Here is a 15,528-nt window from a genome sequence, read left to right as displayed (position 1 = left end):
GAAGGAAGGAAGGAAGGAAGGAAGGAAGGAAGGAAGGAAGGAAGGAAGGAAGGAAGGAGGGAGGGAGGGAGGGAGGGAGGGAAGGAAGGAAGAAAGGAAAGGGAAAGGAAAGGAAAGGAAAGAAAGAAAGAAAGAAAGAAAGAAGGAGAGGAGAGCAGACAAAATCACTTCATACATGTCCACTGTCTAATGGCTAACTCAAGGATGAAGAACTTGTACCAACAAGAAAGGGTTGCAGTAATTCCTCCATCTTCTATTAATGATCTAAAAGATAGTGATGTTCTGTACTGTACCCTTTCCCTGATATCTTTATTTATCAGAGCAGAGATTCCAAATCCCAGAATTGAGCAGAAAATAGATAAGAAAATAAGCCTACATCAAATTCTGAAAATTAATTTTCCTTCAGATAAAGCAATATATGTAGGTCAGAGATAAAAATAACCCTGGTAGCAGTATGTGCAAGGATCATACACACACCTTTTTTTTTTTTTTTTTTTTTTGAGACCTATTACCCAGTCTGGAGTGCAGTAATGTGATCTCAGCTCACTGCAAGCTCCACCTCCCGGGTTCAAGCTATTCTTCCCCCTCAGCCTCCCAAGTAGCTGGGATTACAGGCACGTGCCCCCACTCCTGGCTCATTTTTGTATTTTCTTTAGTAGAGACACAGTTTCGCCATGTTCGCCAAGCTGACCTCGAAATTCTGACCTCAGGTGATCTACCTGTTTGGCTACCCAAAGGGCTGGATTACAAGCATGAGTCACCGTGCTTGGCCTACACACACATTTTATGTTGACAAATTATTTATTTACTGGGACATTAGAAAATTACATGTCAAAGAATGCTTAAAGGTATCCATTAACAGAATTTAACAGAGGCTATATAGCATGCAAAATACGAAGGACAAAATAAAGAAAATGGTATATAGAGTGAAAACTAAATCATTGGATCACAAGAACATACTTTTAAAGAGAAAACATTGAAATAACAGAAATATTATGAAAGAAATCAATTGTAACAACAAGTATAAATAGATGAAGCCTCACCATTAAGACCAAGATTCACATAATGGGAAATAATGATAATAGCGCCTACATCATTTTTTGTTTCACTTTGCTTTAGGTGTTTTTCCTTATGAATAAATTAAAACATTTTTAAAGATTTGCAACATTACTGTCAAAAGTAAATTTTAAAAACAAATAGCATTAAATGAAACAAAGAACTTACTCTACATTATAAAAGATCCAATAAAAATATAACTATCATAAACCACTATGCACCAAGTAACAGACCAACAAAATATTATAAAGTTAAAAACTACTACAACCACAATAAATAATTAGTAAAAACATACAAATAGTGAAAATTGATGACATACTCAGCAGAATAATTTCACAAGGAGTCATACAAGACAGACCATCCTTTACTCTAAGCTAGTTTGGACCTACCACCGAGGCATTGTCCCTCTGAGTATTCTCTTCAACACCTTATATAGTATAAGATTTCTCTACTTCAGATGACAGAAACTTGAGAAATTCCATGCTCTGTGTGAACATCGGGAATTTTTCCATCTGCTTCTTTCTGGTAGTTCTTTCCCTTGCCTCAGGTGGGTTCCATCAAATACATGCTCTGAAAACTCAAGGGAAACTCTCTGGAAGTTGCTGGAGTTCTTTCCCTTTGCAATACTCTTTTTACTAGTTCTTTGTGAATTCTGTCCACTTTGACTTTCCCCAAATCCTCAACGAACTCTGTCTTCTCAATTGAGTAAGACTGGTAGCTTGGAATCTTTCTCCAGGGAATCAGTGGGGAAACCATAGGGTTTATTTCCTTTGTTTATCTTATTTGAGAAATTACTGTTTATACTGCCTGTTGTTCCTAGGTTGGAGAAACATCCTTTATACATTTTGTCTGTATTTTTTTTAAGCAAGAGGGTAAATCTGTCCCTGTGACTCCATCAGAGCCAGAAACAGAAATCAATTAAAAATAATTTTAGCTTTAAAAAATAATGAAAAATAGAAAATAAAATACATGGCCATGGAAAAATGAAAAGTGAGCTAGCAGAATTCGCAAGAGGAATTAAAGATTTTAAATAAAGAATTAGGAAAAGAAAAGCCACATTGAAAACCACAAAAACATGAAAGGCACAATAATATGAAGGGCAAGATTTATAAAAATCCTATTAAAAACAAAAACAGAAAATGACAAAAAGACAAATTAGAAAGGAGATAATACAGAAACAGAACACAGTAGCTCAACATATCCATAACTGGTATTGCTAAATTTAGAGAACTAATGAAATAGCAGATTATTTGAAATTATAAAAGAAGAAAATCTTGTTAAAATAAGTGAAAATTTGAATTTGCTGATTAAACATGCACAATATTTCCTAGGTAAATAATTATGCTGAAAAATCAACAGAAAGATGTGTCTAAGAGCAGGATAACAATTACAATAGTAATAATAATAATTTCACTAAACAGGCATAACTTCAGGGCAAAAAAATAAAATAAAGTCATCTACTCAGCCTGAGAGGAAAACAATGGGTTTAATCTGACCTCCTACTCTTCCCATAGCAACATTTAATGGCAGAGGAAAGTGGAGGAATATTTAGAAAATCCTATAGAGGAGAAGAAGATTGAGCCAAAAATACAATGCCCAAACCATTCGTTTTATGACTATGGTAACAGAAGGGCTTTCTTAATTTTGAACAGATTTGGGGAATAATGAAGCATTAATAGGTTGTCCTTTGGGGGAAAAAAAAAAAAAAAACACCTAATAACAAAATCTAGTCAAGAAGGATTCAATCAAGAGAAAAAAATTCAAGGAAAAGGAATTCATGTTTGTAAAGTACTGGTATTCATGTTTGTAAAGTACTGGTAGTAAGTAACTGTTGGGTACTGTGCTCAGTACCTGGAGGACAGGATCTTTCATACCCCAAATCTCAGCATCACACAATATACCCAGGTAACAAACCTGTGCATGTACCTCTGAGTCTAAAATAAAAGTTGAAAAGAAAAAATGCTAGCTTGATTTTTAACGGTTTGCTTTAATATAACAGTGGTGTGTAACTTAGTACAAACATTGAATGCTATCAGAAAACTCATAAATTTTGATTATGGGAACTGTGAAATGTTCTACATATATCTGACACTTACAGTTACTTGTTTTAGAATATCCATAATAAAACTCTTTCATGTGGTTTTCTGGGTCATTGCTTTAGGGAATAAGCTTGGTGTATAATATTGAATGCTCTTGGAAGACTAGATCTGTATATTTTCCCTTTTATTTCTGTAAATTAAACAATATTAGGAACTACCTTTTATAAAATAGAAATTTAACACATATGTTAATGACTATCTATAAAAACAAAAGGCTTTTTAAAAAGCACTCATAGTGAACAATGAGAAATTTAAATATATAAAATAAATTATATTTACTGTTGTACAACAAAATGAAAATTTATAGACTTTGGCAATGTAAAAGATATTTATGTTAAAAGGTGCTTGTTGGTGAAAAATGTACATTTGCTGATATCCTTATCTTTAAGAAGAAAGGTCAAAGGCTATTGTATTAGCCCATTCTCACTGCCATAAAGATACTACCCAACACTGGGTAATTTATAAAGGAAAGAGGTTTAATTGACTCACAGTTCCACAGGGCTGGGGAGGCCTCAGGAAACTTACAATTACGGCAGAAGGGGAAGGGGAAACAAGGACCTTCTTCGTTTGGTGACAGGAGAGAGAAGTCAGAATGCAGGAAAACTGCCGTTTATAAAACCAACAGATATCATGAGAACTTACTGTCAGGAGAACAGCATGAGGGAAACTGCCTTCATAATCCAATCACTTCCTTTCCTCATCATGTGGGGATTACCATTGGAGATAAGATTTGGGTGGGACATAGAGCCAAACTATATCAGCTACTGAAAAAAGTTGATAAATTTTTTAAAAATTGAAGATAAGCTACAGACGGGGAGAAAATATTTGCAAAAGACCTCTTAAAGGATTGTGATTCAAAATATACAAAGAACTCTTACAGTTCAACAATAAGAAAATAAACCACCTGATTAAAAAATAGGCCCAAAAGACTTACCAGGCAGGGGAGATACCATGGCCACAAGGGTAGTTTTTCCCAGGGCAAAGCTTATCTATTGCACTGAAGACATGCTGACCCTTGTGATTTCCCCAAATGTGGGAAACTCAACTGCATAATTTGTGGTAGTAGCATACTGGATGCATCCTTTCCCCTGGTAAATAAAAGGGAAAAATGGGCCAATAACCTGAGCAGACACCTTACCAGAGAAGACATACAGATGGCAACTGAGCATATGAAAAGATGCTCCACATATACCATTAAGGAATTGCAGATTAAAACAACGAGATTCTATTGCCCACCCATTAGTATAGCCAAAATCCAAAACACTGATAATGCTACTGCTATTGAGGATTTGGAAAAAGAACACTTATTTATTGCTGGTAGGAATGCTATAAATAATATTACAAAGACACATGTACCTGTATGTTCATTGCAGCACTATTCATAACAGCAAAGATATAGAATCAATCTAGGTGCCCATCAATGGTGGACTGGATTTTTTAAAACATGGTACACATACACTTTGGAATACTATGCAGCCATGAAGAAAAACAAAAATCATGTTCTTTGCAGCAACATGGATGCAGCTGAGGCCATTATCCTAAACAAGTTAACATAGAAACTAAAAACCAAATACCACATGTTCTCACTTACAAGTGGGAGCTAACCATTGGGTGCTCATGGATAAAGATGGCAGCAATAGAACAAAGGAGAATACAAGAAGGAAGAGGCAGGGCAAGGGGCAAGGGCAAAGTTGAATTTTCTTTTTAATTTTTCAAAAGGACATTTTTTGGCTCATGAAGTCCAAAGGTAGATCTAGCTTGAATTAGTGCTAACTCAAGGGCTCAAATGATGTAATCAGAATCTGGTCTCTCTCTATATCTCTCTGCTCTGCTCTCTAAAAATAGATTCCTAGGATATAGCTGAGACATAATGAATCAGAATCCCTAGAAGTTAGACTCCAAAATCTGTATTTAAAATAAAACAAAATAAAAAAACTTCCCAGAATAATGTCACAAAGCTCTTATTGGTTAAATGTTTTATCCATGTATAGCAAGCTAGTTACAAGCTTCTTGCTGGCAAAAACAAGTTCTTTAGCATTCTAATCATATATAAGATTGTGAGAGATGAACATAAAACAGGTACTCTGCAAAGTCTGGTAGATTTGGAAATGCTGGAAGCCTCATTCATATTGGCATCAAAAGGTACTTGAAAAAAATTCTGAAAAGCTTTGGAAAAATCTGGGCTAGTGAAAGTTCAATTGGATTTAAAGTGTTTTTTTAAACAACTATACCCAGAGGGTATTAGTGAATAAACTAGAGTTGATGAAGAGAAGAGCCTCACACAGTATTTGAAAGAACTCCGTTCTTGGCCCCACATTGTTCAATATTCTTTTGAATTTGGATAAAAATATAGATAATAAACATCACATATGCATCTGACAAAACTAGGAGATTGCACATAATAAAAGTATATCTCATAATGTTCTTGAATAGCATGACCACCCAAACATTAGTTCAATTTTAGTATTCTTCCAGTCTCTACATTATAAATATTTTTTGTATATATACTGTTGGCTTCATTTGCCCCCTAAGCATCAACATTTTGGCTGCCAGCTTGTCTGAACTCACATCTTTACAACTCTAAATCTAGTGAGAAGAAAAGCTTTTCTTTTCCAACAACTGAAAAAAAAATTCTGGCCTAATTTTTTTTTAACAGAACAGGATACCATACTTGTGAAACACCATTCACAGCCACCGAGGAGACATGATAGTGATTGGCCAAGCTTGAGCTCCATAATCACCACTTGGGAGCTTGTGCTGGTGTCAGTCGCACCTGAGACACACATAGGCTAAGACTGGCTGGGGAGAGGAGATGAAAATGGGCGCATGTCCCCAAGAAAACTTGCACTAGAAAGCAGACTGGTTCCTGAGCTGCTAAATGATTGATTAAGTCAGGGTCCGGGCTCTCCAGGAGCTTATGTGCCACTCAGGAAGATGTCTATGTGAACATATAGTGTAAGATGGCAAATGCTGGAATAAGGGTTTACAAGGTAGGGGCGGGCCAGGCTGGGGGCCAGGACTGTGTCTATGGAAGGTTCCGGGAAGAACTGAAGTCTGAGTCTAGAAAGATTCCCAAGTTTTTATGGGTAGAGAAGTTGAGAATGATCTAAGGATGTTTCCACGCAGCCTAAATATAAGATTTGATCCCCTAGAAGGTAGGAATCATGTCTTACCTTTGTCACTCTGGAATGTAACACAGCGCCTGACATGTTGTGGACACTCAATAAATGTTTTATAAACCTATTAATATTCCCTCACTAGTCCTCAACAAAAATTCTGCAGGGGATTTATAAGACTGGTATTTAATCTCATTATCCAAATAAGGAAATTGAGATAAAGAGATTAGGTCATCAAGATCATGGTGCCAGCCAGCCATGGTGCCAAGATAACCCCCACAAAGACAGGAACATATGCAGGCCAATCCAAACCAAAATCTAGTCATGAAGAAGGCCACAAATCCTAGCTTTATGTTATTAAAGCAGCAAAATGAGAAACAAAGGAAGGTCAAACTCTTACTGTGGTTAGCAGTTCTTCTCATAAAGCCCCACAACACCAGATTTTTCTTCTAATGATTTCAGATGTCAAGTGGTAAAAACTGATTTTACAATGTTCTTGAGTAAATAAGTACTGGGGAAAGAAATGAGGAGGAAACATGTTTGTTTGGGTGAATTGCTAAGCAACACCACACATGCCAGAAACTCCTTTTGGATTTCCTTTCAAGCTGGAGACCACAAAACCAGTGAATACTTTAGCTCGTGTCTGTTTCATCAGTTCACACTGGAAAATAAAAGCCAAACAGGCAATTCTAATAATACAAGAGTCAGAAGTGTGGAGACCACTAATATTAAATTAGACTGAACTGTTTAAAGTTGCCTTTTAAAATGGCTCCTTCAAGCGTCCACGGTGGCACTGAGACTGACATGGGATTTGGGCAGGATGTCGAGGATCTACCACACTAATGAAAAACAAAAACAAAAAAAAAAAAAAAAAAAAAAAAAAAAACTAACAGCAGCCAGGCCATATTATCTATCCCACTCAGTATTTCCAGACCCTACAGATTACGGAAATTTTTAATGTGACAACGGGATTGTGGCAATGAGATGAAAAAAACTTTGCGCATGTCACTTTTTTAATTATGGAAAACTTCTTATGAGAAGGAAGGTCTTCAGATGATATTAAAGGAAGGAATTCAGTGGGTAGGGAGAGAAACTTTCAGCCTCCGGGCCTGCTTGTGCAAAAGCTGGGCACCCTAAAGGGGAGAAGCAAGTTAACATAAAAGCACGAAAGGAAATCTTAGTAAGTCAGAAAGAATAAATAAGTATTTGAACAGGAAATATGTTAGATGGCTGGTGTTGGGTTTATGAAAATTAAGATTCAAATTAATACTGATACTCCCAAAATGTAAGATTTAGGGTGTGATGGACCAAATGCTATTTAAGTTGTATTACACAAAAAAATGCTGTGACTTTTTAATGATTACATTTCTTTGTGATAATTTGTAAAGAAAATTTTGTTTAAGCACAAATATAACTAACTCTGAGCTGTGAATGTACAGACACATTTCCAATCAATTTGAATTCTTTTAAGGGTTAGGATGTAGTTTCAAGAAGAATATTTCAGATTTTATTTTAAATAGTAACTGACACCATAGAAAGAAAAAAAATGCCTATTTATGTTATCATTAACTACAGTCTGTACTCCTTAACATGCATCCGAGCCCTTCCATGACCTGGCCCTAACTACCTTCCCTACCCATGCCAGCCTGAGCAATCTCTCTTCTGAATCCCCTCAAACCCTGTAAAGTATAAGCGCTCCTCCATGAAAGCTGGGCTTTCCCCCTATTTCATGAACTGCTGTCTCTCCTAGTGTTGTATTTGGCATATAGTAGGTGCTTAGTAAGTATTTGTTATGGAAGCCTCTAGGATGGGCACGGAGCTCCTGCCCTCCAGAAACTCACAGTCTAGTTTGGAACAAAGACATCCACAAAAGCAATTATAACAGATGAAAATGGTTATCATAATTAAGATACAAGAGCTAAGAATAGTTCTAACACTATTAGTATGTACGTGTCAGTGTTCCACATGCTATGGTCTGGGTGTGTGTGTTCCCCCATAATTCATACATTGAAATCCTGAACCTTCAAGAGGATGGTATAAGGAGGTGGGGGCTCTGAGAGGTGATTAGATTATGGGGGTGGAGACCTCACAGATGGGATTAGTGCCCCTAGAGAAGAAGCTCAAGGGAGTGCTTTTGCACCGTTCCACCATAAGACACAGCTAGGAGGTGCAGTCTATGAACCAGAAAGTAGACCCTCACCAGACACCAAATCTGCTGGCAGCATGATCTTGGACCGTCCAGCTTCCAAAACTGTAAGAAATAAGATTCGTTGTTTATAAGCCACCCAGTATATGGTAGTTTTTATAGCAACCCAAATGGACTAAAACGCATATATTAATTCACCTAATCCTCACAACAACCCTGTGAGGTGGGCATTATCATTATTCCTATTTTTGCAGGCAAAGGAGATGAAGTGACTTGCCCAAGGTCGCAGAGCTAGGAAGTAGGGAGCAAAATTGGAATCCAGGCAGTCTGGCTCCAGGGTCCTTACAATATATTAGTGATTGCAGGCACAAGCCATAGACTAAGTCTGACTCAAAGACCACTGAAGTTTCTTCTAAGTCTGGGATTTCAGATGATTGCTTCACTAGTGCTAACAGGGAAGCATAGAAATATGGGGGAAATATTTATGATATCTCTTCCATTTGGAACACATTGGTGCTTCTCAAACTTTGGATGCCCAAGAATCCTCTGTGAAGATTCAGGATTTCAGAACTGAAATCCGGAATATTTTGAGTAGATAAGGTTGGAATGCGGACCCAGTGTCTATATTTTTAGAAAGTGCTCCAAGTGATGTTGGAGATCTTCTGATGGCAATCTGAAAACACTGTACTAAACCTATCCTCCAGAGGACCCTTTGGCTCAGCTTCTGCATTCTCCTTCCAGGCCTAGCTCTCCTCTGCTGGCATGTGACTGTAAGAATCCTTTGACTCTGCAGTGCCGGTGGTGTTATTCAGAACATCTTCAGCGTTAGAGGTCCCTTGGATGACAGGCACCATAACACTTACTCCACTTGGTAATCTCTTGTTTTTGGTCTGTCTCCTCTTGAGGGCCAGGGCTGGATCATACTCTGCTCTACATGCCCAGCTTTTAACCCAGGGCACAGGAAATGTCTTCAGAATGAATTGATGAATAGCACGACCCAGGCCTCTGCGCCGGACCCGCCAGCATTGCCTTTGAGAAGCTCACAGTTAAAAGAAGAGCATGAATATCTAAATTAATAAACTGCAGGATCAGGTGATAGGTAGCCATAACTACCTAAATATTAGCAGCATGTTATAAGTGCATAAGGAATGAATGAATAATACTGCACAGGTGGATGGATGGCATGAGAGACCATGCTAGAGGAGTAGATTAAGAGCTATTATGGCTAAATTGTGTAGAAATCCTAATTTCCTGTACCTTAGAATGTGACCATACTTGGAGACAGGGTCTTTAAAGAAGTAATGAAATTAAAACACTTTGGGAGGTCAAGGCAGGTGGATCGCCTGAGGTCAGAGGTTCGAGACCAGCCTGCCCAACATGGAGAAACCCCATCCTTACTAAAAATACAAAAAAATTCGCCAGGCATGGTAGAGGGCACCTGTAATCCCAGCTACTTGGGAGGCTGAGACTGGAGAATCACTTGAACCCAGAAGGCAGAAGCTGCAGTGAGCCGAGATTGCGCCACTGCACTCCAGCCTGGAGTGCGAAACTATGTCTCACACACAAAAAAAGTCATTAGGGTAGATCCTAATCCAATATGATTTATGAGAATAGACAATTGGGACACAGATGCATACAGAGGGAAGACTGCATGAGGACACAAGAAGCAGGACAATCTGCAAGCCAAGGAGAGGCCTCAGAAGAAACCAACCCTGCCAACGCCTCATAAGAAATCTTTTTTCTTTTCTTTTTTCTTTCTTCTTTCTCTTTTTCTTCTTTCTTCTTTTTCCTTTCCTTTTTTCCTTTCTCTTTCCTTCTTTCTTTTCCTTTCCTTCTTTTTCTTCTTCTTCCTCTCTCTCTCTCTCTTTCAGACAGGGTCTCACTATGTCACCTGGAGTGCAATGGACGGATCTCGGCTCACTGCATCCTCTGCCTCCCCGGCTCCAGCGATTCTCCCACTTCAGCGTGCCCCGTAGCTGGGACCACAGGCATGTGCCACAAAGCCTGGCTAATTTTTGTATTTTTTGCAGAGACTGGGTGAGAAAATAAATTTCCGTTAAGCCATCCAGTCTCTGGTACTTTGTTATGGCAGCCCTAACAAATAAATCCAGAAAAAGATTATGAGAATTTACTAAACCAAACCACAGAAATTAAATTTTATCCTTTAGGCTACCAGGAGCCCACAGAGGTGTCTAACCACCAACGTGACAAATATGCAGCTTTGGTTCTGGAGTATAACCTGGAAATAGTGAGGACACCAAAGTGGAGAATAAAGATGGAATTGACAGAGATCAACTGTTCCAATGTCGAATAACGCAAGACATAAGATAACGCCAGCAGGAGTGAGAAACAGAGATGATATCAGAGAGATTTGTGGGGCAGAAGTAACAAGAAGATGAGGTGTAGGTGGTGAAGGGTAAAGGGCGAGCCTTCCATGAAGAATAGTGGCCTGGGAAGTGAGGAGGATGGCGAAGCCCCAAACCTCACCTGGGGATACAGGAAGTGAAGCAGGTTCCAGAGGAGGGGACAAGGTAATAGATTTGGCTTAGGGGAGGGTAAGTTTCAGACAATTGCAGAGCATCGCATTAGATGTGTTCAGAAGAGTGGAAATAAAATTCTGTGCCTAGACCCTTGGGCAGGATTCTGTTGCTAGATGTCAGTTCTGGCCGCGGGGGAACCGGAGATCACGGTGGAGGCACCAGCGATCCGAGAGTCCTATGACGAATCCCTGGGATCCCCACAATGTGTGGAGACAGAAGCCAACCAGAGATCGCGAGAGAATCAGAGACAGGAGGCCCGCCAAATGCACAGCAAGTCAGCCTTGGTAGTTTGCAAATTGAAAGATTTCTTTGCTCCGCTGGAAATTTCAGCTCAGGTTGAATGTCACTAATTCACACCGTCTCACCAAAAGGTTCTTTCCCTGAACTTTGGTAAATCGAGGCAGAAGCGACTGGCGGCTAATAACGGGGACCCAAGAGTTATCTCCGCGTCAGGCAGGCAGCGGCAGCTCCAGTTATCTCCTTTCCTTGCAGGCGGGCGGGCGAGTTCGCGACTCCCTCCCTTCCAGGGCCTTCCCCTTAATGAAACGTGGGCTCCAGCGCCCGGGCTCTGGCTCCACTTGGAACGCGGGCCTAGGAGTAGCCAGGCAAGCGCGTCGCCCGCGTGGGCGGCTCCCTCGCGCCTCCCCCCTCAGCTCGCCGCAGCCGCTGGGCGAGGCGAGGCGAGGCCAGAGGGAGGCGCGCCGAGGGGGCGGGCGAGGGACGCGGGACCGCGGGGAGGTCGGGGGCGGGGAGCAGGAGGCGGCGGGCCCCGGGAAGAAAGGAACATGGCTCCTGAGGCGCACAGCGCCGAGCGCGGCGCCGCGCACCCGCGCGCTGGGCACCAGTGACCGCGATGGTGAACTCCAGCCGCGTGCAGCCGCAGCAGCCCGGGGACGCCAAGCAGCCGCCCGCGCCCCGCGCGCCGGGCCCGGGCCGGCTGATGGCGGGTGGCGCGGCCGTGGGCGCCAGCCTCGCAGCCCGGGGCGGCCTCCGCGAGCAGCGGGGCCTGGAGATCGAGATGCAGCGCATCCGGCAGGCGGCCGCGCGGGACCCCCCGGCCGGAGCCTCGGCTTCCCCTTCTCCCCCGCTGTCGTCGTGCTCCCGGCAGGCGTGGAGCCGCGATAACCCGGGCTTCGAGGCCGAGGAGGAGGAGGAAGAGGAGGAGGTGGAAGGGGAAGAAGGCGGAATGGTGGTGGAGATGGACGTGGAGTGGCGCCCTGGCAGCCGGAGGTCGGCCGCCTCCTCGGCCGTGAGCTCCGCGGGTGCGCTTAGCCGGGGACTTGGGGGCTACCACGGCGCGGCCCACCCAAGCGGGAGGCGGCACCGGCGAGAGGACCAGGGCCCGCCGTGCCCCAGCCCGACCGGCGGCGGAGACCCGCTGCATCGCCACCTACCCCTGGACGGGCAGCCGCCCCGAGTGGCCTGGGCCGTGAGGCTGGTTCGCGGGCTGCGAGGTAAGAGCGCGTGACCCGCAGCGGCTGATGCACAAACCAGAACGGCCGGCGCCGGCAGGAGCCATCGCCCGCTGCGGCCGCTCCCCGGGCTCCACCTGGCATCCCCTTTGCGTTCCGCCTCCCTGGGAAGCGCATTCCCCACCTCCGCTAATCCTGCCCTATTTCCGGTACCCGGCGCGGAATTCCTCTGCGCTCTCGCTGGTGCACGTTTATTGGATACCTCTTTCTTTAGGATATGTCCCCGTATTCTTTTTTACTGAAAATAAGTGAAAGCCTAATTAGAGTAAAAGAGTACATGTGAAGTTTTTGTTTTTCTTGTAGGAGAAAAAAAATGAACATTAATTGTAGTGTAACTGATGGTAGTTGCAACTGCATATTTGCTAACGTCACAAAATATAAAGGAAAATGTTATAGTCACCCGCAGTTTCCTTCTTGCTTGGATGCTCCGGTGTCCCCTTATCCCTGTGTGAAACGGTAACAGTACAGTACATAGTGTTATCCAAGCTGTGAGAGGAGTGTGACAGATTGTCATTGATGAATTTTTTTGGTGATGTGTGTGGTTGTTTTGGGGAGTGGGAGCTGTTGAGAACACTGCAAATAGACTAAAATAGTATCTGTGAAGTCATTTGGCTGTTTCTAATTCTAGACCTTTTTCTAAAAGCAGTTGCAAAGGAAAGGTTACATTGTTTAAAAAAAATTTGAAGTATGTTTTTAAGTAACTAAATTAATGTTCTTTGAAATTCCACCAAAATGATGAAGTCACCAGATACCAGCTGATAAATGTGTCTGAGTCCAGTCCGCCCAGCTCTACAAAAGGCAGAAGAGGAATTTTCAAATTTACCAGTGCCCAGTAAAAGGACATGAATTTTCCAGTACAGAGGAAATTCTCATTTTACAAATTTTGAAAGAGGTATCCTTGGAAAAGTGTTGCATTTGCTTTTACCCTCCAAATTATTTTAATCTATATTTTTAAGAGTTTCTATTCTCAGGTGTTTTGAATTTTTCTTATTCTTCCCCTTCTGTCGGTTTTGAAAATCTTGCACAAAAACAGTCTAAGTGTTGTTATAGCAATGTGATTAAAACCAGGTCGGGCCTACACTCAAATCCCAGTTCCACCACTCATTTGCTGTATGACCTTGAGCAAGTTACATAACCTCTCTGATCCCCCAGTTTTTAAATTTTTTTTTTAAAAGAGATCATCATAGTGCTTAGTTCTTGACTCGCTGGGAGAATTAAATGCATTAAGATATATAAAATGTATTTGCCATGTTGTTAATTAAATGAGTTAAGATATATAAAACGTATTTGCCATGTTGTTAGTGCTTCAGAAATATAAACATTTTGGTACTTCTTTTTTGGAGGTACTTATGCTAGTTAATATAATTCAAGCATGGTGGGGAACAAAAGATCGTTTTTGGATAACCTGTGTGAGTAGATTAATAAAACACTAATACTTTTTAAGGTTCAAAACTGCATTAATACAAATTATATATTATTTTACCCCATTTAAAATGTGCATTTAAAAAATGTTAAATTAATTAAATAATATTAATACAAATTATATATTATTTTACACCATTTAAAATGTGCATTTAGAAAACATTCACTGAAGTGAGAGAGGTTCCTTTTAAGTTAATAAATAATGGTAAGTTGCATGATCCTTTTAACTCAGTTTAAGTATTTGATAACACACCTAACCTTCTTTGAATAAACCCAATAACAGAATATAGAGAAATATATATAAGTATGCGTATAAATTTATTTCTTATATAGAAAAATTTCAGGAAACAAAATGAATAAGCTCAGTCATAAAACTTCTAATCAAACTGTGTCAGTGGTCCGATTTGTAGGAAAGCAGACTCAGGACTCAGGAATTTTTTTTTTTCTTTTTTTAAGAGACAGGGTCTCACTCTGTCACCCAGGCTGGAGTGCAGGGAAGCAAACATAGCTCACGGCAGCCTCAAACTCCTGGGCTCAAGCTGCCCTCCCACCTCAGCTTCCCAAGTAGTTGGGATTACAGGTGCAAGCTGCTGCTCCCAGCTGAAAAGTTTTAATTATATAAAATTTTAAAATAAATTGGTATTACTTTCTTTTATGAAGAAATATAGTTGATATTCTTGTCACTTATTAAATAAGCAACATTTGTTAAATATTTAGCACCTGTTGTGAAGATAGCACTGCTTACTGCTATGAAGAAATAAACTAGAATAGCATATCAGTGTTTTCATATGGTCGAAAACCCAGAAATGTAAAATAAATAGCCATGAATGGGTTGAGATTTTTCCCCCTGCTTTGGATACTAATGACAGCAATCTTATATGCACTATGTAAGCAGTGCCCTAAGATCGGAACAGAAAGTAACTTGCAATTTTTAAAGGAAGGAGAAGTTACTGAAGTTTGGAATGGTCAGAAGTTTCCCTGGAAGTCTCTTGCCTTTATGACTTTACACAACTCACTCAAACCACCTGGGCCTCAGCTCCTCATTTATAAAATGGAGGAGTTGAACCTGATCTCCAAGGTCCTGTCTAGCTTCACCATGCTCTGGTTTATTGTTTAATGACATGAATCCAGGATGGACAACAAATGGTCATTTTTTTACTCCTTCTACAGTAGATAGATCTATCTTCTTAGCAGAGGAAACATAGTAAAAAAAATATGTTTGAGGCCTGTTTGCAGGATGCATTGTGTCTGTCAAGGAATTAAGAATGTATCCCTAGGTATTAGGAAGGAGTTGAAAGTTTCTGAGCAGGAAGAGAACTTGCTGAAAGGAAACTGAGTGAGCAGCATGAGGTACAGGAGGCAAGAAGACCTTCAGGAGGCAGCCACTAAGGAGGTGAAGAGGACCCTGGACCAAAGGAAGCCAAGGAAGACTGAAAGATTTAAAGATGGTGCCCAGACTTAAAAGTATCATCAAGTATTTTTTACTCTTTTCTTAGCAAACTCTTTTTAATACAAAGATAAAATGTGGTACTCTGAGTCATCAAATTTTCTGAATTTCAGAAGTTGAATGTTTTTGTGAATGCATCAACCTGTTAAAGTCAGTTCCTATTTGTTATTTTAGGCATATATTCTTGGGTTTTTTTTTTTTTTTTTTTTTTTTTTTTTTTTTTTTTTTTT

The 15,528-nt window shown here is 40.7% G+C and overlaps 1 protein-coding gene, 1 long non-coding RNA gene and 1 other non-coding gene across 4 annotated transcripts in view; 2 read left to right on the top strand and 1 right to left on the bottom strand.

Annotated features, from left to right (window-relative positions):
• The window catches only part of LOC116524419, a 17,549-nt gene extending 7,380 nt beyond the window's left edge, over positions 1–10,169 (bottom strand). The window contains exon 1 of the long non-coding RNA XR_004257324.1: positions 10,129–10,169. This is a non-coding gene — a long non-coding RNA (uncharacterized LOC116524419). The remainder of the gene's footprint in view (positions 1–10,128) is intronic.
• Positions 4,082–4,246, top strand: LOC116524564. Its single transcript, XR_004257391.1, has one exon. It is a non-coding gene; the product is annotated as a U1 spliceosomal RNA (small nuclear RNA).
• Positions 10,170–11,711: 1,542 nt separating the features above from the next.
• The window catches only part of PKD2 (polycystin 2, transient receptor potential cation channel), a 74,720-nt gene continuing 70,903 nt past the window's right edge, over positions 11,712–15,528 (top strand). The window contains exon 1 of one of the 2 annotated variants that reach the window (XM_032239655.1): positions 11,712–12,411. In XM_032239655.1, coding sequence (XP_032095546.1) covers positions 11,811–12,411 — 601 coding nt within the window. In that variant the 5' untranslated portion in view covers positions 11,712–11,810. The remainder of the gene's footprint in view (positions 12,412–15,528) is intronic. The other variant, XM_032239656.1, reaches the window with a different exon arrangement.

The sequence above is a fragment of the Sapajus apella genome, unplaced genomic scaffold (genome assembly GCF_009761245.1).
Source record: "Sapajus apella isolate SASKATOON/1434 unplaced genomic scaffold, GSC_monkey_1.0 scaffold45, whole genome shotgun sequence".
Lineage (NCBI taxonomy): Eukaryota > Metazoa > Chordata > Mammalia > Primates > Cebidae > Sapajus > Sapajus apella.
This window is presented reverse-complemented; position numbering and strand designations above follow the sequence as displayed.